At 45.7% G+C, this 24,647-nt stretch overlaps 1 protein-coding gene across 1 annotated transcript; it reads left to right on the top strand.

The window, feature by feature from the left end:
* Positions 1 to 1,002: 1,002 nt before the first annotated feature.
* Positions 1,003 to 23,610, top strand: LOC136625234 (uncharacterized). Its single transcript, XM_066599281.1, has 7 exons — positions 1,003 to 1,324; positions 1,412 to 1,675; positions 2,950 to 3,029; positions 14,940 to 15,021; positions 21,535 to 21,617; positions 22,038 to 22,140; positions 22,604 to 23,610. The coding sequence occupies exons 1-7, from the start codon at positions 1,075 to 1,077 to the stop codon at positions 22,681 to 22,683; spliced, it is 942 nt and encodes a 313-aa protein (XP_066455378.1). The 5' UTR covers positions 1,003 to 1,074; the 3' UTR covers positions 22,684 to 23,610.
* The last annotated feature ends 1,037 nt before the right edge of the window (positions 23,611 to 24,647 follow it).

Here is a 24,647-nt window from a genome sequence, read left to right as displayed (position 1 = left end):
TTAGACCCCCCCCCCACACACACACACAGCTTCTTCTTTTCTCTTTGGTACCCCATCTAACACCATTATTCTCTTGTTAACATTTGATGGCTGGCTTTGGTAGGTGCCCCCTACATAAAATGTCCAGGCGACATGTCTCCTTGTTCTCTTGCTGGGCCTTATTGGTTCTTAACTGTTCAGGGTTTTGTACTCTAATCTACTGTTTGGGGGCTTGAGCCTCTGCCCCTGCATCTGATTTCTTGGTGTTGAGGGGGGACGGGGAGGCCCTTATTTCTTGAGGTCTTTCCATCGCCTTGAGTGAATGGCTTATTTGTGCTCCAGGACAAGCCTCTTGACACATTATTGATTATGGGGGGCGGCTGCTGGAGTGCAGGTGGGTGCGTCTTATAAAAAAAAAAAAAATTATATATATTATGCTTCAGACTAGTGAATGGAGCCTTGATAAATTTCCCCTATAGTATTTATAGTTGTGATTATAAAATTCAGTTTTGGTCTCATCTTTCCACATTATTACAGAAGTCTTGAGGCTCCCGATGATGTTTGGTGTTTTGGAAGCCTCAGTCCTGCGGTGTTGGTGCAGTAGTGTTTTCTGTCTCGTCTACCATGTAGCCCATTGTTTCAGTACTTAGGACGGTGTCTCAGAAAGACTGGCATCTCTAGAGGAGTTACTTTTGGGGTTTTTTTTTGCATTCTCCTGGCAGCGGTGTGAGATCTCTCTTGCTTTATCTAACTGGTAATACCAGACCCCATCATTCTTCCACTTCTTGATCAGAGTGCGGACAGAACCAGTCAGAATTTTCACATATTTGGATCCTTTCACTGATTTATAAAGTTGAACTACTTTTGCTCCTTGGATTCTTTTTGGCAGTTATGTTGCTTTAACCAAGGTTTAGTAATGAGCAAACTGAGTGCAGCCTGGAGGAAATGTACAAGGAGGTCTCCAGAGAGGAGGAACTCTGCTCCATTGACTGATGTCTCCATATTTGTGTCTTCACAGTTGTCCTCATCATCCAGATCCTGTCATCCGTCTCCTCAGTCTATGTGCGGAGAGGATCAGACATAACTGACTGCAGCATGAGATGTCCTCATACAAGAGATGTCCTGCAGCTAAACAGAGAATGTGGAGCTGTAGAGTCTAAACTACTGGAGTTGTGGTGTGATAATATGTGGTCTTATAATCACTGGGACCCTAGACTCCACCTAAACACAAGCAGCGGGTGCTGGAGGCTGACAGATGCCCGAAAAGACGACTCCTGTCTGTATGTTCTCTGGCGTCATAACCGTTCAGGAGGCTTCCGGCGCTCTACAGACATCACTGTACTAGGTAAGAGCTGGTGGCTCACAGGAGACATTTCTCTATTGTCCTCTATGGAAAATCTGATGGTCACCGACCTTCTCCTGATACTTCCAGATCCAGTTCTCATCTCCAACATAACCAGTAACTCCAGCCGGCTCGGTCAGGACATTGCTGTGAGCGTCCAGTTCTCTGGAGAGGAGACAGCTGTGACCTGGGAGGTGGACGGGGGGTGTCTACCTGACAGATACTGGCTGTTAGATGACAATGGGACGCTGATTATCCCGAGTGCCCAGAGAGAAGATGCCGGGAGGAGACTCTGTGTCCGGATCACCAACCCAGTCAGTGAGGAGACCCAGGAACACCTGCTGGAGATTACAGGTAAGAGGGTATTACTGGGTATTATACTGACCTCACACCTTCGATACCCCATGTACTGGAGATTACAGGTAAGAGGGTATTACTGGGTATTATACTGACCTCACACCTTCTATACCCCATGTACTGGAGATTACAGGTAAGAGGGTATTACTGGGTATTATACTGACCTCTCACCTTCTATACCCCATGTAGTGGAGATTACAGGTAAGAGGGTATTACTGGGTATTATACTGACCTCACACCTTTTATACCCCATGTACTGGAGATTACAGGTAAGAGGGTATTACTGGGTATTATACTGTCCCCACACCTCGTATACCCCATGTACTGGAGATTACAGGTAAGAGGGTATTACTGGGGTATTATACTGACCTCACATCTTCTATATGCCATGTACTAGAGATTACAGGTAAGAGGGTATTACTGGGTATTATACTGACCTCACACCTTCTATACCCCATGTAGTGGAGATTACAGGTAAGAGGGTATTACTGGGTATTATACTGACCTCACATCTTCTATACCCCATGTACTGGAGATTACAGGTAAGAGGGTATTACTGGGTATTATACTGACCTCACACCTTCTATACCCCATGTACTGGAGATTACAGGTAAGAGGCTATTACTGGGATTTTATAGTCCTCACATATCGCACACAGACCTGTTAGATTCTTTATATCATCACAGTACGGTTGGACTGATATGTTGTATAATATGACATGGATATTATGTGACGCTCACCTGCTGTATAATGGGGCAGATTTACAAAAAGTGTCATTTTGTAAAGTTTTCTGTCATCACAGACAGCAGTCAATACATAGGAAGGGCACAATAATGTGAGATATTGGTTGCTGATTCTATATATTGGATCTGGTCACACCAAAGTTTTGTTTTGTTGTATAGAAAATATAGTGACAATCTGTTGCAGATTCTATCACCCTGCGAGCCTCTCCTGTCATTCAGAGCTGTACGGCGGGTCCATGCAGTCTAAACTAACATCGGGCTGCACCCCAGTTATGTTAAAAAAAAAACCCACCATAACGCTGTGATTATAACGGAGACCCCGTGTGTTACTTCCTCAGATCCCGGACCCCCGTCTCCGGTAGTTACTGATATCACCATTATTGGTTGTAATTTCCATTTCCAGAAAGCTGCTTAAAACTGTTGATAAATTCCACCCAAAATGTCCTAAATTGTCTCATCCTGTTATAAATATGTAGGCCGGACACAGACGGTGATTATAACTGATCTCCTGTGTGCTTATCTCCTCAGATGCTCCGTCCGCTCGGCTCCGACCTGCTGTTGCTGGGGTATTTGTACCCTTGGTGATTTCCATCGTTCTGTTAGTAAAGGTGAGAATCTCTTTGTCTCTGTGTCACTCAGGGGACCCCCCATCATCAGCACTGCTGTCCTTGATGGTCACTACACATCACCTATCACCCTACAGGGATGCTCAGAACCGTGTGAATGTTTTATTCTGAGGGTCAGAAGCGGCGTTGTGTCTCCTTAAGGAGCGCACCCAAAAAAGTGTGTGGGGACACCTAGGGGATGAGTGGATCGGGGGGAAGTTATAGTCTGTCCCCAATTAGAGCACCCAGAAGGGGTGTGAGGACACCTAAAAGCTACATAAGGAGACTTGTAAGACAATGCTCCTCTGGGAAATTTATGCAAATAGGAAAGAGGGAAAAATACCTCTACAGCGCCATCTATTGGATGGCAGCGTTCCTTTAATTCAAAGTGACCTTATAACAAGTCCTCAATGATTGGGAATATTAAACCAAACCAGAAACCATGCACAGACAGCTGTTTCAGGGTGCTTGGACGCTCCAGCATTACAGAATACACACACTCTGAAGTATGGCGCGGAGTCTGTTCCTGCTGTGTCTCCGGGCAAAGTCGGCACAGCAAGCTATAGGCCACTCTCTCACATGTGCTTTTTACTACAGTAATGGCAGTATATGGCTGCCGTTGATTTCAGTGGGGCCTCGCAGACATGCGATTGATCATGGCATTTTCTAATGACGCGATTTTTGAGCACTATCTGCTCTATTTACTGCGTTTAGCGCAGAGAAGAGAATGTCTGACTGTCTTCAGCCTAATTCTGCACATTCTCATTTATTTCTGACAGGTGCGTGCGCACAGCCTACTCAAATGAGTGCACATGCTGACTTTGGCAAGGGACGCTGCAGGAAGAGGAGCCCTAAACCCCCGTCACCTAAACTGTAGATTATAACTTAGTTTATGGTGCTTATACTTGAGGACAGATTCCCTTTAACCCCTTAATGATGCAGCCCCTTTTTCTTTTTCCATTTTCATTTTTTCCTCCCCCCTTCAAAAAAAATCGTAACTCCTTTATTTATCCATCGACGTCGCTGTACGAGGGCTTGTTTTTTTGCGGGACAAGTTGTATTTTTTAATGGTGCTATTTAATGTACTGAAAAGCTTAAAAAAAAATTCTAAGTAGAGTAAAATGAAAAAAAAATGACATTTCGCCATCTTTTAGTGCGTCTTGTTTCTACGGCGCACAAACTGCAAGAAAAGCGACATGATAACTTTATTCTATGGGTCGGTACGATTACTACGATACCAAACTTGTATAGTTTTTTTTTTACTATACTACTCTTTTTTTTTTTCTATTATTTTCTGCGGTCATTTTGTGCGCGCAATAACTTTTTTATTTTTCCATCAACGTAGTTGAGCAAGGGCTCATTTTTTGCGGGATGTCCTGTAATTTCCGATAGTACCAATTTGGAATACATACGACTTTTTGATCGCTTTTTATTGTGTTTTTTCTGGGAGAGGGTAACTAAAAAAGTGCATTTTTGGCGTTCTTTTTTTTTTTTTTCGGACGACGTTCACCGTGTGGGAAAAATGATGCACTACTTTGATAGATCGGACCTTTATGGACGCGGCGCTACCAAATACATATTTTTATTTTATGATTTAGATTTTTTAATAATAGATATGGCAAGAGGGGGGTGATATAAACTTTTATAACTTTTTTTTTACAATTAAAAAAATTTTATTGATTTTTTTTTTCTCTTTACTTTGAAGTCCCTGTGGGGGACTTTAACATGCGATGCTTTGATCGCTCCTGCAGTATAACGTAATGCAATAGCATTACGTCATACTGCAATTTTCACAGGCAATCTATCAAGCCACCCCACGGGGATGGCTTGATAGGCAGTCTGGTAAGTCAGCCCTGGGGCCTTTCATTAGGCCCCCGGCTGCCATGATACCTGCACGGCTCCCCCGATCTCACCGCGGGGGGGCTGTGCGGAGGATTTAAATTCCGCTGTCAGAATTGACAGAGGCATTTAAATGGTTAATAGCCGCGATAGGCTGAGCGGCCAATAGCGGCTATTGCCCACGGGTGTCAGCTGTTATACACAGCTGACACCCGCACTGTATGAAGAGAGGTTGCCCCGCAACCTCTCTTCATACATACCCCGCCGCTTCATGACGTACCTATACGTCATTGAGCGGGAAAAGGTTAAAGGGATGTTCCCTGCTCAGTCAGCCATTGCTGACATGGAAATATCCATCTGTGTGCCGTGGCCATTGGTGGTCAGGATTAAGGGTATCTCTTTTAGAAATTAATATCATAAAACTAGGACAGCGCTCCACATCTCCTTATAGTAAAGAGGATGTAGTAGAAAATACAAAGGGGACTTACCGGTGACTAGTGGGGTTCCTGGCCAGGAAACTCCACTAGCACCTCCAGATCCCGATAGGCATATAATATATATGTGTAGGATCCTCCTGTCGTCCCCTTTTCCTGAAGATATTGAGGAGAGCTGCCGAGTATTCCTGCCTTCTATTGCTAGAAGACCCAAGATGCAATATATTGGTGTAATAAAAAAGACTCCGCGCTCCACAGAGAATGATCATCGGATATCCTCCATAACACACAAAGCGATACTTTTATTCCAATCCAATGCTACGCGTTTCGTCGCCCAAACCGCGTCTTTATCAAGTATAAAACAAAATATAATCGCACTCGCAGAAAAATGTGTTTTGTCATTTATGCTGTACTAGCTGATATACCCGGCTTCACCCGAGTTAATTTGGTAGTGGTGTTTATCTGGTGTTCACACGGAAAATCTTATGAAGTCGTGGTTACTTTAGAGGAAAAAAATATGTTCACCATTTTGCATGGTTCTTTGCGTTACCCAGGAAACACCACTGAGAGGTAACCATGCGACGTTTCCTCAGTGTATAGGCAGATAGGAGATTTATTTCAGACTGTATGTGAAAATGTCACCCCACAGAATGTGCCACCTCACGCACACACTGCTCATTATTACCCAGAAAGGTAACGCCCATTTTTATTTAAATTTCCTACCCAGACTGAAGGTTGCAGCCCCTTGTTATACTTAAAGGTATACTCCATCCCAGCAGTCCATGCCCACTTCCTTTTGTACTTTACAGCCTTCCAATACATACCACAGTCAGCTTTATTCCTGTCAGTAAATACTCATATTTCTAAATGCATTTTGTTTTGCTGAGAAGATAACTGTCTCATATATTGCAGGGTACAGATATGTTATTAGTTACATAACATAGGAATGGTCATGCCAAATTTCAGGTTTGTGCAGTACAGATGAGTGGTATTAGTTACATTACATACGGGGTCACTTACTTTTATGCATAGGATTGAATAATCAAGTTGCAACCCTTTAAATTTCCAATATTTAGTACGCAAAGAACAGTCATGGCAAATTTCACATTTGTGCAGTAAAAATTTGTGCAATTATTTGTTGCATCGGGAAGTGAGAGAATTAGATTACGCACGTAAAATTTAGACGCTAGTTCTTTTGCGCTAGAATTGAATAATCGAGTTGGGACCACTTTATTTTTCCTATTTTGGAGATAATCTATGCTTGTGCCAAATTTCATGTTTCTACGACATCGGGAAGTTGGAGAATTAGTGGCGAGTCAGTCAGTGAGTGAGTCAGTCAGTGAGGACTTTCGTTTTTATATATAGATGAGTAATGCTGTAAAAAGTAATTAAAAAACAAATGGCAGAATTGATGTTTTCTCCCACTGCTCTCAAAGAAAAAGAAGAAAAAAAAATAAAAGAAATACAATAAAATGTACGCACACAAAAAACAGGTATCAATTAAAACTACAGTTTGTCACGCAAAAAACAACCCCTTATACGGCCGTGTCGACGGAAAAATAAAGAAGTTATGGTTTTTTGAAAAATGGAGATGAAAATTGTTGCATCCTCATGGCCAACATAGGCCGTGTCCTTAAGGGGTTAAAGTAGTATTGCCGGGGGGCGTGGCTAGCCGGCAACGGGAGCGCACGCAGAGACCGGGGCTCCTGGCAGCAGGAACATACCGGAGAGTTTTTGCCGCGCCTGGAGGCTTCCACCGCGGCGAAATCATTACCCTGGGCACCTCCGGACCGAGACCTGCAGAAGGAGACCCTCCGCGGGTCTCTAGCTGAATTTTTGATTTTGAGGCCTGCAGTTCCGGCCGCATCCCCGGCCTAAATTTACAGACGCGGCCGACCGGAAGTGAGGGCCGGCCGCGGAAGACAACGGCAAACCCTCCCTGAGGAGCAGCAGAGGGGAGGGGGCAGCTGCTGGGACCTGAGGAGAGCCGGGGAGCGGGCAGAAGGAGCAGGAAAGAGAACGGCAGGCCCACAAAACAGCAGATTGGGTGAGTGACGCCGTGACTGCGGCCACCGGACCCTGCGGCCCCCCCTGCGCTCCCCCACCCCTACTGGACAGTAGCACCACGCTGAGGGCACTGAAACCCCCTGGAGCGAGCTCCCTGCCGTGCAGTAAGCACTTTGCACAGGCAGACATATTAAGGGGCCCCCTCTGCCCCTCCCCCCCAGTCGGACACCACCTAGACGAGGGAAGAGAAGGGGTGCAAGAGGAGAAAGATTGGGGGCGGCGTGGGGGAAAGAAGTGAAGGGGAAACACAGCGGAGACCCACGCACACAGTGAGGAGCACCGCGCACGGAGCCACTTTCCCTCAGGGGAGCACTCTACTCCTGAACAGAGAGGTGCGGAGGCGGTTGGCGGCCCCCTCTTTCTGCGTATCTCGCCTTTTAACACACGTGGTACCCAGAGACTGCGGCCGACTGCTTCATGCGCACTCAGAAACCAAGCCCGGAGCTGCCGCCTGCAAGTGTCGCGCTAAAGGTGCATAAATGCTACTACACTATGTTTGCACCCCAACAGCTATGCATTAAAGTTTAAACTGCGCATGAATCCCCCCCTGTGACATTTATAAGTTCAGACCGGTGGACATCCCCTACTACTATCCTTTGACAAGATGGCGCCCACCAAGCAAGCCAAAATAACTAGCAAGCTGCAGCAATATTCACGGCCCAGCACCTCAACGGACTCCCGACCTAACGCGCCACCCAGCCCGCAAAGTACGCCCCCTGAGGCAACAGCACCAGCTTCACCTCCCGCATCTGGCCCAACTATCGCCGATGTGCTGAAAGCGATTACAGAGTCGCGCTCTGCCCTCACAGAAAAAATCGACGCACTACAGTCGGACTTTGGTCTGCTGCGAGCGGACGTCCAAACGCTGAGAGAGCGTACAACAGAAGTTGAGATGCGAGTCTCCAACTTAGAGGACTCTGTTACACCACTCTCAGATCAAGTGCGCACCCTCAACTCTAACATCACGGCGCAGGGGAGAAAAATGGATGATATGGAGAACCGCCTGCGCAGATGCAATCTGAGATTCATAGGACTACCGGAGGGCGCTGAGGGCAGAGATCCCTGTGATTTCCTGGAATCGCTCCTCAAACAGGAGTACGGCCCCAACTCTCTGTCACCCCTATTCTGCGTCGAGAGAGCACATCGCATTCCATCAAGAGCCCCGCCGCCCGGAGGCCCTCCACGCACCTTCATTGCAAAACTGCTTAACTATAGGGACAGAGACAAAATCCTGGCGCTCAACCGCGAGAGAGACACGATAAGGGTTGACGGACAAACAATCCGTATCTTTCCGGACTTCTCCTTTAGAGGTGCAGCAAAAGCGCCAAAAATTTGTAGAGGCAAAGAAAATGCTGCGCTCAAAACAACTTATCTACGCCATGTTATACCCCGCCAGACTAAAGGTGATCAAGGATAACCGTTCCCACTTCTTTGAAAACCCAGAGGATGTCCTAAACTGGCTCGAACAAAATTAACCTACACCGTGAGACTTTCACAAATGCGCATTTGATGCGGCTGGCCGTTCATTGCTTTCTCAGAATTATTGCGGCATAATGGTGGAGGGTGGCACCCACCTTTCTCCCACTCCCCCCCCCCCCGCCCTTTTTTTTTTCCTCTCTCCCCCCCCCCTTTCCCCCCTCTCATTTCCCGTTCCCACCCCCCCCCCCCCTCCCTCCACTCTAGATAAGATGGCCGGCAGCTGAAGATGATGAAAATGCAAAACGATGTGGGCTGCGTTAAAGTTGCCCCTTTTTTTCTCTCTCTTTATTTGGACTGTGGGGGCCCGACTGGACTGAGGGCCTACGCAGCGCCCGCGGCCCGTGCCGAGTACCTATAGCCCACACTGACGCGGCCCACAATCACACAACCCTGTCTCTGTTTCTTCACAGGGGGACTTTATTTTCATGCTCGTAACTGCTATTACTGTTCTACATTTTTCTGTTATAGTCTGTTGGTGATTCTCGATTGGGGCTAGGTCTCACGCCCCCTACAAAGTTGTGAGTTATGGGATCGAAACCTGTCCGAAGTTCGGGGGGATGGGTAGGGTGGGAGGGGAGGGATTGGTTTGAGGCTGGTAAATGTGAATTGCTTTGTAATTTTCTATTTGTTGTTGTTTTTGGCGCGACTCTCTTTCGGATGCTTTATAAGAACTCATGGGAACAATGGCTACCCCCTTGAAAATGGCTAGCACATACTTAAAACTGGTCTCCTGGAATGTCAGGGGACTAAATTCTAAAGTTAAAAGAGCATTGGTTTTTGACTTCCTTAAAACCCACTCCCCCCACATGATACTACTTCAAGAAACACACCTCAGGGGCTCAAAGACACTGGCGCTTAAACGAGCAACAATTGGCTCAGCGTATCACGCGACTTACTCCAACTACGCTCGAGGAGTCAGTATACTGGTGGCCAAATCAGCCCAGTTTGCCTTCCGCCAAATACACATAGATCCTGGGGGGCGCTACCTGATCCTACAGGGAACCTTCCATGGCCGTCTCCTCACGATAGTAAATGTTTACCTGCCACCACCTGCTAACATTGAAATACTTCACGAGGTGATGGCACGAGTGGTCCTCCTTGAGGCGGCCCTGATAGTAATCATGGGAGACTTCAACCTGATTTTGGACCCGGTGCGGGACCGTCTCACCCCAGCCGCCTCCACACAGGCTCGGCTGCCTGGGTGGGCCGACTCCTACTCAATGCAGGAAATATGGCGCACGCGACATCCACATGACAGAGCCTACTCATGCCACACTCCGACCTACAATGCCTTCTCGCGCATTGATCTCTGTTTTGGCTCCCCGGACTGCCTCCCTATGGTTCGGGATATATCCTATCTACCCAGAGGCATTTCAGATCACTCTCCGCTCCAATTAGTTCTTGACCTTGGGGTTGGGGGCAGTCGCCCTGTGTGGAGACTGAGTCCGCTGTGGCTGGAACAGAGAGAAGTGCATGAGTATGTAGAACAAGAGGCTGAAATGTACTGGGAAGTCAATGAGGGGACGGCCTCGGAGCTGGTGGTATGGGACGCATTTAAAGCCTTCACCAGGGGATCCTTTACCTTGGCTATTGCCGAGCATAGAAGATCCCTGGGAGCCCGCCGCTTGGACCTGGAAAGGCGCCTTGATTTAGCAGAGGCAAGGCACATAGCAGACCCCTCCTCGGAAACTACTACAATTCTGGGTGCCCTGCGACGGGAATACAAACTACTGCTTATCGAATACACCAAGAAGAAACTCCTGTATTCCCGCCACCGGATTTTTGATCAGGGAGACAAGAACGGCCACTTACTGGCCTACTTGGCTAGAGAGGATCAGACACTGCCACCAATTACGGCGGTGCGGAACGGCACGGGTATTCTATTAAATGATCCCAAACTAATTAATCAAACGTTTGCCCAATTCTATGGAGATTTGTACACCTCCAGACTGAGCTATACTGAAGCGCAGCTCCTGGCGTACCTGGATGGCATTCCCTTCCCCACACTGAGTGGAGACAGCGCGGCCCACCTGGATGGGGATCTAAGTATAGAAGAAATAACTGAGGCTATTAAGGCACTCCCCAATAGGAAATCACCGGGCGTGGATGGGCTCCCCGGGGAGTGGTATAAAAAAAATGTGGAAATCCTGGCCCCGCGACTCCTCACACTATATAATTCTATTTTGCGGGAAGGGGCGCTACCGGACACAATGCGTAAAGCTCTTATAATAATGATCCCTAAAACCGGAAAGGATCCCACGGACTGCGGCTCTTACCGTCCCATCTCCCTTCTTAACAACGATGTAAAAATACTCGCAAAAATACTGGCGACGCGTATAAACTCTGTACTAAAAGAGATCATACACGCGGACCAGTCCGGCTTCATGCCTGGCAAAAGTACGGACATGAACCTGAGGAGGCTCTTTAACCACTTGTCGTACAAGCACACTAACTGCGGGAGGCGCACCCTGGTATTCATAGATCAGGCAAAGGCCTTCGACTCAGTAGAGTGGAAGTACCTATGGGCGGTGATGCGGCGGTTCGGATTCGGGCCAACTTTTATTAAATGGATCGAGATCTTGTACGACTCCCCGGTGGCCAACATTAAAACTAATACACATGTCTCTGCCCAATTCTCCCTGAGCAGAGGCACAAGACAGGGCTGCCCTCTGTCCCCCGCCTTGTTTGCCCTCGCCATAGAGCCTCTTGCGATCCAAATCCGAACGTCACCAACAGTGAAGGGATTTAAACTGAACAACTACGAAGAGCGCATAGCGCTCTATGCAGATGACACCCTACTCTTCCTCCAAGACCCGGAGGCGTCTCTAGACGCAGCCCTGATTATATTCGACGCATTCGGCGCACACTCTGGCGTTAAGGTCAACTGGGACAAGACTCACTTACTGGCGGTGGACCCTGCGGCCGCCGAGCTCCCTCTGCCCGCCCCGCTGAGCTGGACAACCCAGACCACCTACCTGGGAGTAAAGGTCTCAGCAGAACTGTCCGCCTTTTACAACTCCAACCTGGTCCCCCTCTTGGCATGGGCCGGGGAGGCAGCGACACGCTGGGCCTCTCTCCCACTCACGCTGGTGGGCAGAATAAACCTGCTAAAAATGAAATTGCTACCAAAATTCCTGTATATACTGCATAATTCTCCTATGTTAGTCCCTAAAAAATTCTTCACTAAGCTCCGTGGGATCGTACTGCGCATACTGTGGAGGGGCACTGCACCCAGGATTAAATTGGAGACTCTGTGCCTCCCATCGAGTGGAGGGGGACTGGCCCTACCGCACTTCTATTACTACTACCTGGCCAGCCAATTGGTATACGCGGGATGGTGGATATGCTCGTCAAATTGCAACCCGGCGGTGGGCCTGGAACGTAGAATGGTGGACCCTGCTCAGAACCTACGGGGACTGCTATTGAGCGGCCCCTCATCCTCAATCGCCCCTCTGCCTACTCCCATGCTGGTGACACTGGAGACCTGGCAACGGGTCACGAGACTGTCCACTACAGAGGAGACTGCGCGATCCCCACACACTCCCCTCTGGAATAACCCCAAACTGCCACACTTCCAGCGCTTCCCGGAGTCCGCCTTTTGGAGACGCCGGGGCGTCAATGTCCTCTCTGACATAGTCAGCGAGGGCAAGTTTTGCACCTTTATGCAGCTACGGGTTGCCCACGGCCTGCCTGAAAACTCCTACTTTAGGTACTATCAATTGCGAGATGTAGCCGGGGCTCAGTTTGGAGGTTTGTCTGTCCCACTATCCATGACACGGCTGGAGAGCCTGGCGCAGACGTGCAATCTTGTCAAACCGCTGTCGAGTTTTTATGCCCACACGGTGCGGTGCTTGGCCCCGCTAGGCGAAAGGGCCGTACAGAGATGGGAGGGAGATATTCCTGACCTGACCTCAGGGGAGGACGAGGATATACTGGGTGGCTCTGGTCCCCCCCTGGTTAGCGCTAGAGACAAGCTCATCCAAGTTAAATTTCTGCACCGCATATATTATACCCCCTCCAGGTTGTGCACCATGGGCCTGCTCCCTACTGCAACGTGCCCACGATGTTTGGTGGCGGATGGGACGGTCATGCATGTGTTCTGGGAGTGCGCGGTCCTACAGGAATACTGGAGAGACGTGCTTGTCTTCATGGAAACACATCTAGGGGCACCGAGGATCATGCATCCTGGAACGTGCCTCTTTGGGCTTGTGGGAGACCTGCCGGTGGCGGCAGCAACACGTACATTATACAAGTTGTTACTCTTCTATGCAAAAAAGTGATCCTACTTAATTGGAAACACCCTGGGAGGCCGACTAGGAGCGCATGGATCCGGGTCGTTAATGCTGAAATCCCAATGTACAAATTGACATACATGGCCAGGGGGTGCCCTGAAAAATTCGACAAGATTTGGGATAGCTGGGTGAGTTGCCCCGTGACCGCGTCGGGAGAGCCAGGCCAGGCGGTAGGGGGGGAGTGAGGGAGAGAGAAGGAGGATAAAAAAAGAGAGACATCTGCTAAATCTGCTTTCTACGATAAAAACCCTATGCTCAGAAAACTAATTTTTTTTCTCCTCTATTCCCACAGTTGCTCTTAAGAGAGTCGCGCCAAGGGGTTGGGGGGGGCTAAGTTTAAGGTTTTGGGGGGGTTTTTTGGGTTTTTTTTTTTTTTTTAATTTTATTTTTTTTCTCTTCTTCCTGATTGATCACAGCTGATTTATTCAAGGTTAAACTACTGTTTAGCAATAACTGATAAAGTTAAGAGTTTAAAGGGGGGGGGGGCGAAAGAAATAAAAGTACTAGCCAGGTATAGCATGCCAAGAAGAAATATGTATATGTACGCAGGCAAAGGTTATCTCTACCCTGTTTCTCATGATATGTACTATCTGCTGAATCTGACACCTGCGGTGACAGCTATCCGTGTTTACGTGTTTATATGCTTGTTAATTTCTGGCTAAATAAAATTCCTTTGAAAAAAAAAAAAGTAGTATTGCCTCCTAAACCCATGATGGTCAAGATGGAAATATTCATCTGTATGCCGTAACCATCAGTGGCCAGAATTACAGAAATAGTCCGATGGCTTGTGCCATGTGGTTTCCACAACTGCCATTACTTCCTATAAACCGGTGTAATAAAAAAGACTCCGCACTCCACAGAGAAAGACCATCGGATATCCTCCATAACATACAAAGAGATACTTTTATTCTGATTCCAATCCAATCCAAAAATGTATATAAAACATTTCATAATTGTGAAAAGTCACAATTATGATGCGTGCTAAAGTGACAAGAGACACCATGCTGCACGCTGTAATAAGCGATATGTGGGAAGAACAAGAATATCTAAACATAGAAGTAACATCAAAAAAGGTTTTCCTCAACATAGTGGCTCTCGTCATTTTAGCACGCATCATAATTGTGATTTTTCTGTTTTAAGGTTTACTCTGTTGAAATATATACATACTAAATCAATCCATGGCCTACGTGCTAAAGAAATGTGCTGGATCTTCAAATTAAACACCCTAGTACCGAATGGATTAAACGAGGTGCTAGAGAAGGTGTAGAATCTATAGGGAGCCGTGAATATGATCAACCCATTGGCCCTCCATGATTACATCATGGGGGTCCGATGATGTCACAGAGGAAGCGCCCTTCCTCTGTGAACCTTTTTTGTGGCATATAGATGGTTAACAGCAGGGTTCGCTGTCCTTACGCAACCCCACTGTTACAAAAGGAGGCCGGCTATCCGTTACATCCAGATCCTGCTGTAAAATGGTGCGGCCTCGGCTTCTGATCCTGCATCATCCACATGGCGTAAGTTTATATCCTGTTGTGTTAAATACCCCTCAGTCAGGATGTAAGCTTACTGCTTGTGGCGTTAGAGAGGTTTTCTTGGTTAGGTTTATTGATGACTTATCCTTGTTTCTATGAGAACTAGATTGACACTTGTGATCTCTGTATGTCCTCACAGACCCTTATAAGGAACTATACAGGGGCAGAGGGGTCACTAATGGCAGGACTACAGTGTAGAGTCATCATGACCTGTGACTTCCGCATACTATGCAGTCACATGACCTGTAATACGTCTTATATTACCAGTGTTGGAAGACCACCAGACATGTGGAGAGAAATAGCCACTCGGAGGAACATGGAGGACAGAGCAGCAGCTCATCAGAGAACGGTACTCGTAATATCTGTGTGTAATGGAAGCAATTGTCTTATTAATGGGGGACACGATATGATGATGTCCCAGAGTCTTGTCTGGCGGTCATAACTAGTTATATAAGGGAGAAGGTGAACTTCCGGGCGTCCATCCACTCTAATGCACCAGGGATTTCTCAGAGGCAGTATCAGTCCAGAGAAAAGATTTAGCAAAACTTACTGCGGGGACAATCAAACTAATAAATTTAAAATATAACTTTTATTCGCAATACTTAAAATAAAGAAGAACAAACACACATACATATATCATATAAGATGAAGACGTATCAGGAAAAAAAATATATAAATTCTGATCAATGCCACTTATAAGTGGGTGTGGACCAATCAAGTGTGGTAGCGAAAAAGTTTTTCTTTGCACTCAACTGTTCTGTAATGATGGTCCTGAGTCAATAAGATGGAGACAAATTATTGCACAGGTGTCATCCTAATAATAAGGGGTGACCTTGCCAATGCCTGAGCAATAGTATGACCTGATGCCACTTTTTTCAAGGAAATAAAGACCAGCCAGGTCGAATGACAAAAATTTGCACTCAACTATTATGTAATCTTTGTCCTGGGATTTACAGACAGGTAATTAATGTTGTTGCTCAGGTGTCATCCTGAGGGTGCGTTCACACAAGCGCATAAACGGCGCGTTTTTGCGCCCAATCGTATAAACGTGACCATCTGAGGCATTGGTTTCCAAAGTATACGTTCGCACGGGCGATTTTACGGCGCGTAAAAACGGCAACCCGAAAAAAAACGGAACATATGCGACCGAAATACGCGCCAACGCATATTCAATGGCCGAAAAGACCGTTTGAAAAGTAGGAACAAACGAAAATACGCTTTCTAGCTCTGGTCGTGATCGGCGAAAAACGTTCTTTCCGGCGATTATACGCTGCGCTCGTACGCACGTAAATACGCCTACGCTCGTGTGAACGCACCCTAATAGTTAGGGACGACATCACGGAAAACCTGAGCGATGGTAAAAACCCTACGCGTTTCCCCCACAAAAAGTGGGTTCCTCAGGGGTTCAAATAGAACAATTCCAGCAAAAAAATCGTAAAACCGGATAATGGCTGTAATAAATAAATACCAGCAAAACACAATATAGCTGGGTAGTGGCTTCAAAAAAGACAAAATCTTCAGAAGATAACGTATCTGTTATCCCTCAGCAATAATAAAGAGAATTAAAATAAAAATCTACTCTTCTAGGTAATTTGAGACCATAAATATGGTTCCTAGTCAATATAATGCCGTTTTTGTTGCAAAAAAAGGGATACCAGCTAGGGTTAAATTAGATATAGATATCACAACCAGACAATACTAAAGCTCTAGGCAGAATAGAGTATCCCCATTCGATGCTAATATCATCAGTAAGGAGACAAAAACAAAATAAATAAGGAAAATGAAAAAAACGGCAGCCACCACCAGGACTGACATGCCGCCGTTTTTTTCATTTTCCTTACAAGTGGCATCGATCAGAATTTTTTTTTTTTTTTTTCTGATACGTCCTCATCTTATATGATATATGTATGTGTGTTCTTTATTTTAAGTATTGCGAATAAAAGTTATATTTTAAATTTATTAGTTTGAGGGTCCACGCAGTAAGTTTTGCTAATGCACCAGGGGATTCAATAGGCCAATCTGCATGTTGCCTGGAGAGTATTAATATGGAGTGCTGTGATTAGGATTATCATGTATGGGTGTAAGAACTAGAGAAAACTGATTCCTTGGACAAATGGATTTGTTCTATGACAGAATTAAATGGACCTCATTGGCTCTATTGGTGTACTTTTGGCTTCCGTTTTGCCCTCCTGCATTTCACAAGTTATGCTATTTCATTCTGCATTTTGTCAGAAATCTGCAATGAGGATTCCAAAGAGAACCTCCAACACAGATGTGAAAGAAGCTTTAGCCTGTTAGTTTGCTGTTTGCTATTCCCTGTTGGTAAAAGTATTGTTTTGTGGTTCTAGTTTTCTTGCCTCTGGGTTGTAGTTTCCTCTCATTGATTGTTAGGGTCAGTGTATCATGTAGAGTTTCCATTAGGATGTCTGGTGTTAGGGTCAGCACAAGGATAGATGAGGGTAAGACTCAGGTAATGATAGAGTTGGGGTACTTGTACACAAGAAGACTGTTGGGGGTTTTAGTGTCTGACAGCCATGCCAACAAGTATCGCTCCTGTGTTTTCACATATCCATCTGCTGTGAACCTGTAGTCCCGCAAAGATGGCTGCCTGTTCACACTGAGCAAAAAGTTGCACATTAGTCGCTTTGTTTCAGTGAGCTGAAATGAATTTACTAGTGACTAATGACTGATTGCTCACTTTGTACCCTATTGGGTCCCGCTCTTACATGGGAATGTATGTCAGCAAATTTTCTTTTTCTTTCGCCTATAGCCGGCTTGCGCACACGTACCCGTAGGGCTCATTCACAGGGGCGTAAATACGCACCGTAATATGCAGTGAATAAAACTCATTGATTTTCATGGATTTATTCACATATGTTTGATTTTCGGTTGCATGAAAGAATACGCAGCGATGAGCTCATCGTTCAGTGTAAATAGCGGCCATTCAGTAGTGAACGGCCGCTGGGTTATATCAATGGAGACAGGCAGGGGAGCAAGAGGAGAGAAATCTCCTGCACAGCCCCGCCCCCCTGCTGGCCGCTCTGAGAGCGAGACACCTCTGCTAGCTCCCGTGTGACAGCACTGGAGCGCGGACACACAGGGACGAGTGTCGGGCATCGTTTGCCTGACAATCGTCCCATGTAAATGGAACTTAAAGGCCCGTTTACATGGAAAGAGTGTTGGACAAACTGTGCCTGACACTCGTTCCTGTGTATACTCGCTCCCATGCTGTTACCCAGCAGCGCGTAACACTGGATCGCTCACAGCGCGGCCAGTAGGGAGGCAGGGGGTCTGGAGGAGATTTCACTCCTCGCTCTCCCCTGCCCCTCTCTATTCACTGTAAGCAGCGGCAGTTCAGTACTGAATAGCTGCTGTTTACAATGAATGATGTATGGTTCAGTTTTTAGGGATGCTTAAACTGAACGATTGTCGTTCAGTTTCTGCTTAATCAGTTTTTATTGAAGCATTTTAGCTTTTACATAACTGTAAATAAACATTTTCAATCATCATCATTACATGTATCTTTCATTAACCACCTATTATATCTGAACACAATCAGGTAGTTAAACAACAAGTAATAATTCTTAATTATACTAATAGCCCTTAATTAGCATTGCTGTCTATCAAATGACCCAACAGTTGAGTTTATCTAAGCCCTATTTTTTAAGCTTTCCCGTGAATCATAGCTCTTAGTACAACTACCAGAATTAGATTGTTCTAAAAGAGGAAGGCGAAGTGAAAAAAAGTGGGGGGAAAACTTTCATCCACACACCATACAGACATCAGTGGGAAAGGAAAAATATGTAGTATAATGATATATGGAAGAAAAAAATGTGTCTATACCCAGGTGAAGTTATTATCGCTCGTGTGACATATAAAAAGAATAAAGATCGGTCCTAACCTGCATTCTACAAGCTTCCAATCAGTCTCCTACATTCCGGAGATTTCTGGAAGTGCATCCAGGAACTCCCAATACATATAAACTTCTCCCTATTATCTCTCTCCTCTGCCACCAACTCCTCCATAGTCATCAACTTATTAACCTCCTGTATCCACTCCACCGTTTTCGGGACCCTTTCAGTTTTCCAATATCTAGGAATAACTGAGTGTGCGGCTGTTAAAAAGAAACGCAGTAGGTCTTTCTTGACAGCCGATATTGAACCAGGTAGCATAGACAGGAGAGCTATCTGCGGGGTAGGAGTAATTGAACTTTTGGTAATTTCCTTGTAAGTGGAGAACACCATACCCCAAAAGGGCACAATGCTGGGACAATTCCACCAAATATGCAGCATGGTTCCAAGCTCTCTACCACACCTGCAGCAATCTGGAGAGACCGTGGGGAAAAAGTGGTGCATCATAGCTAGACATCTGTAGCACCTCGTTATTATGTTATAATTCCTTTCTTGTGCTCTGCAGGCCGTGGACAGCTTGTGGCCCAGTAAGAAGGCTCTCTCCCACTCCTCGCGTTCGTCGTTCAGTTTCTGCATGCTTTTACATGGGACGATTATCGTTCTAAACCCCGTGGGAGCGCAGGGTTTTGAGCGATCAGTATGATAATCATCCCGTGTAAAAGGCCCTTTAGGGTGATCTTACAGAGGGGTGCAGATGCTTAACAGGTCGTCAGTGATTATTGTTCCTCTGCTTTTATACAGGAATGATCATTCCTAGTAAATGGAGGCAGAATGGGGTGTGGATTGTTACAGCCCGCCTTCATTCATAGTAAACGGGCGTCATTCATAAATTAATAACTTGCTGTTTCTACGGGTCAGTCTGCCCAGTTTTTATACAGAAGGTGAATGATGGATGTGTTTATAGTTCATCATTCAGTTGTGAATGCATCAAGGCTGAACAATAATAGTAAAAGGGCCTCCAGTCATCTTAGACTCTGCTACATCTGTCACAGCACTGGCGCTCGTTGAGTTTGTTGACGTGAATATAATTTCGGTTCGCAGTTTAGTGACAGTCTGGTCCCGCTCACTCCTCGCTCCGGGCCCAAGACGGCAAGCACAGTAATCCACCATTATTATTATATATTATAAAGTGCCATTAATTCCCGGTGCTGTATGTATGAGAACAGGGGGTTAATACATTACATATGATAAACGGGAACATGAACTAAACGATACAGCAGGAGAGGATGCTGCCCGGGGGGCTTACAGCCTACAAGACGGGGGGAAGGAGACGGCCGGGGAGGGTAGAAGCTGCTCATGTTGTGGTGGCCTCAGGGTTACCGGAGCTCGTAGACTGTTCTGAAGAGGAAGGTTTTCAGATTCTTCTTGCAGCTTTCCAAGGTAGTGGAGAGTCTGATGTGTTGAGGTAGCGAATCCCAGAGTATGGGGGAAGCACGGGAGAAATCCTGGAGACAATTGTGTGATGAACAGATTAGAGGAGAGCAGAGAAGGAGATCTTACAAGGACCTGTTATATATAATGTAGTATCCCGGAGCACAGACTGGTACATCATACATTAGTATATAGATATTATAGCACACAAAGATCTGATACAGTCAAACCTCTAGTTTCGTTGGTAATCTGTCCGAAAGCAAATCGGCTAAACCAATGAAACTCAAGGAAATTATTTTCATAGGAATCAATGTAAATCCAATTAAGTTATTCCAAAAAACACCCCAAACCACATTTAGTAGAGAATAAATATGGGTTTTAATACCAAAACAATAACAAATGAATATAAAAAACTTCTATAAAGAATAAATGAACATTTAACATGTTATTGAACATGTGTTTTATCTGTGCTGTTACATAGGACTGCAGGTCACATCTACTACATCATCTGTCCTCAGCATTATCACTGTGTTCTCTGTGTCATTGCGTAGGACTGCAGGTGACATCATTATCTGTTCTCCACATTATCACTGTGTTATCTGTGGTGTCACATAGGACTGCAGATGACATTATTATCTATCCTCAGCATTATCACTGTGTTCTCTGTGCTGTTACATAGGACTGCAGGTGACATCATTATTTGTCCTCAGCGTTATCACTGTGTGTTTATCTCTGGTGTTACATAGGACTGCAGGTGACATCATTATCTGTGCTCAGTGTTATCTGTGGTGTTACATGGGACTGCAGGTGACATCATTATCTGTCGTCAGCGTTATCACTGTGTTCTCTGTGCTGTTACATAGGACTGCAGGTCATATCTACTACATATGTCCTTAGCGTTATCACTGTGTTCTCTGTGTTGTGACATAGGACTGCTTGTGGCATTATTATCTATCCTCAGTGTTATCACTGTGTGCTATCTGTAGTGTTACATAGGACTGTAGGCGAGATCACGGTCTTATCTGGGTAAACATGGCCACTTACATTACACTACAGTACTGTTTTACTAGTGCCCACAGCGATGCAGGAGTAGGGTGGGCAGCGTTTCAGCATCAGGAGGAGGAAACGTTGAGCTGGAGATCATATGGGCCGCATCAGTAGCGAGGCCACAAGGGCCGGCGGCCGTCAATGAAACTAGAAGCAGCCAGTGAAACTAGAGGCGAAATTGTGGCTCAAAAAAATCTGTGAAACTAGAAACTGGCTAAACTAGAAGACAATTAAACTAGAGGTTTGACTGTATATGTGGTATATGAGTATGCAGTATATGCCTGTATAATCACCCAGATTATACACTGATACATTTTATATTATTAAATGGATATTGTATATACTGTTTAGCACATAAACACTGTTAAGTATATTGTATTATCTCAGACTATAGACTGGCACACTGGATATTATATCACCCACAGGCATATACACTGTATCATCATATATCATATATGTATATGGCTGTGGGTATACCGGTGTATTTCTGCAGGTCGCACCCTCTCTGATTTGTGTCATTCATGTTCCTGCAGGTCCTCTGTCTCTCACATTACGACTCTCCCTTGTAGCCGCTGCTCCGGCTGTAGTGATACTTCTCTCCGCTGGGATCTTTCTTGTAAGTCCGTTTTGGGGGATTTTATCTTCTACATATAAATATAAGATTATTATATGACAGAAAACTCTAAGGCCGGCTGTCCACAGGCGATGCGGTATCCTGCGGCGAAGCTCTGCCTCGGGAGCCGCCGCCCGGGAGCAGGAGCCGCCGGCGAATCTCTGCCGCTCAGCCCTATCTGATAGATAGGCTGACCGCGGAGAAGTGCGGCAATTCACAGAATTCTGCAAATTGCCCGCCGCGAGTGGAGAATCGCAATGATTCTCCAATCGTGAACAGGTGCCGGCGCTTTCAATAGCAATGCTATAGGAAGCGTCGGCCGTCGTGATTCGCCGGCAGTTTACTGCCAGTGAATAAACTGCCGTAGACAGGGGGCCTATGGGAGACATAATCTACAAGATCTGTAATCTGCTCTGTTATTAGTGTTATAAGCGGAAGAACATGGCAGCGTCCAAGGATGGAGAGATGAAGAAGATGGATGGTCACTCAGAAGGGAATGGACATCCTCCAAGAGGCGATCAATCAGGTGCCGTTATATTCAGTGTTGTACTTTACAAGTGTTGAGCAGCAGGTGAAGTACATCTGTAAGACCACTACAGGAAATGTACATGCAGGATTAAAATAGTTAACACTGACTTGCAAGAATGCTTTCTTCCAGTAGGTGGCACTGCAGAGGCATTGTTCCATCTTTCTATTTGCATAAATTTCCCTGAGGAGCATGGGTGGCCTTATAAGTCTCCTCACTAGGTGCTCTGCCTAAGGAGAAACTGTACCCTTCATAACCCAAAGGAATGTGGATGGAATAATGGAGCTGTGGGGGTTAATCTAGTGGAAATGTCACTATAACAGGAATGATCTCCATTGTTCTGTACAGCCGGCATGCTCCTAATCTGCTGCTGTGATTAGTAAGTGACCCCTCTGCCTGCAGCTACTGACCCCAGAATATACTGTATGACCCTCATACTGATGATATAACGGCTTCCTTCTAGATCCTCCTGATGTTACCAGAGAACTTCTGGACCCCCAGAATTCCCATGAGATGAATGGATCGGTGATCTCTGTAGTATGAATGGCTCCATCTTCTGGATACATCGTTCATCCTGTTCATCTGAGATGTATATATGTATATAGTGTATTTATTAGCTGCTGGATGGGTAACTGTGAGGAGTTTGGGTCTTGTGGTGACATTTTCTGCCCGCACAGATCTGGTTACAACTTGTCTCTACACAATTTGACCTCAGTTTTTCAGCCTCTTGGCTTTATTTCCCAAATCTCTACATAATCTCCCCATCCATAATACTCCAGCTAGTAATAATGCCCTCCATGGTGCCACACACAGTACCCCCTCCCTGCAGGCCTCATACAGTAAGTGCCAGCAGTCAGATGCTGATCTCTCGGCCCGTGATGAGATATACCAGGAGATCGGCATCTGACCGCTCTGGCCTCTAATTTGGCTTTAATACCATTTAATGTAAAGTACAGCACCAGTCCTCTGGAACGTGCTACCGAAACTACCGGGTAATCATTGACAAACTAAACTTCAGGCGTGCTCTAAAAACGTACCTCTTTAGGGAGGCATACCATATCACCTAAACCAAACCACTCTGTACTCCTCCTGATAACATGCTCCCTGACCTACTGACTGCAATCTCTGCTAGCTGCCATCAACCACCCCCTGCAGTCATACCGAGTCAGCCACCACACTGCCTGACCATTGTCTATGTGTATAGCATCACTCACTCTCCACCTCGCCATACCGTGCACATCTCCAGCCCCTTTACCTTCTGTATCCCCCCATTATTTGTAGTATGTCCTTGGAGCAGGACCCTCACCCCTATTGTTTCCATCAACTGATAACCTACATGTAACCGCGGTCTTGTTTTATTTTATTTCCTCTGTATTATAAGTGCTGCAGAATATGAAGGTGCCATATAAATAAAGATTATTATTATAATGTACAGAAAAACTTTAACAAAAAATTTTAGGTGGGGAGAAATGGGGAAAAAAATGCAACTGCGCCATTTTTGGTGGGTTTACTTTTTACAGCTTTCACAGTCCAGTAAAAATGACACATGATCTCCGTTCAATGGGGCAGCGCGATTACGGTGAAAACAAATTAATGTAGGTTTTTAATGGTTTTCAGTTTTTAAAATGTAAATACATTTTTAAAAAACTAAAAAAAAAAAATTACGTTGCCATATTCTGAGACCCATAACGGTTAAAATTTTTTTGTCGATTACCATTATGGGGTACATCTTTCTGATCACCTTTTTATATAACTTATTTTTGGGAGACAAGATAAAGAAAAACAAACCCCTATTCTGGCGCTTTTTTATGGCCTCACTGTGGGTAATAAATAGTTTTTTTGATTGTTTAATATTTTTAATAAGAAAATCGGAAAAGATTTTAATTTTTTTATATAACCAATTATTTCTAATGGATGCATGTACATCAGTGATTTAGTTTCTCAGATCATGCAGCCATCTTTGTGTCTCACAGCATCGCTCCATCTACATGTGACTCTCGCAGAACAGACATGCAGCTGTGACTCGCTCTCCCCCTGTGATCGCTCCCTCACATTGTTCTGCTCTGATCTGGGATTTTTACTTTTTTAGCTTTCATTTAATTCATCCTGTAACTATTTGTATGAAGTATCATTAGTTTACGGTAATGATATGGGGTGACCCTGCTGAGCATCTCTTACAATAGGGAGAACCGTCCCGCTATTACAACCACATCCCCCGTATTACATGGGGTAATAACTCCCTGTGAGGTGCGGCTCCGGATGATCAGACCCCCGGGGACTGCAGAATATGTCAGAGAGGAGATGATCGCACTCCGGCCCAGAAGTACTGACCGCTCCATACCCCAATTGTAGGAGATGGGATTATAGCTTCTTTGTTTAATCCTTATTACGGCCGCCTGCAGACGAGCGGGTCGGATCCGGCAGCGAGAATTCTCGCTGCGCGATCCGACCCGAGCGCCTGCAGGGATGAGCGCGTACTCACCTGCGCCTGGCGGCCCCGGCTCTTT

Source organism: Eleutherodactylus coqui, chromosome 4, assembly GCF_035609145.1.
Source record: "Eleutherodactylus coqui strain aEleCoq1 chromosome 4, aEleCoq1.hap1, whole genome shotgun sequence".
Lineage (NCBI taxonomy): Eukaryota > Metazoa > Chordata > Amphibia > Anura > Eleutherodactylidae > Eleutherodactylus > Eleutherodactylus coqui.
This window is presented reverse-complemented; position numbering and strand designations above follow the sequence as displayed.

What these genes read in the sequence shown, in the direction of transcription:
- LOC136625234 (XM_066599281.1), top strand. Translation starts at nt 1,075, where the DNA reads ATGAGATGTCCTCATACAAGAGATGTCCTGCAGCTAAACAGAGAATGT. An exon ending in TACAGACATCACTGTACTAG is followed by an intron (nt 1,325 to 1,411) that starts GTAAGAGCTGGT and finishes TGATACTTCCAG; the next exon opens with ATCCAGTTCTCATCTCCAAC. An exon ending in CAGCAGCTCATCAGAGAACG is followed by an intron (nt 15,022 to 21,534) that starts GTACTCGTAATA and finishes ATGTTCCTGCAG; the next exon opens with GTCCTCTGTCTCTCACATTA.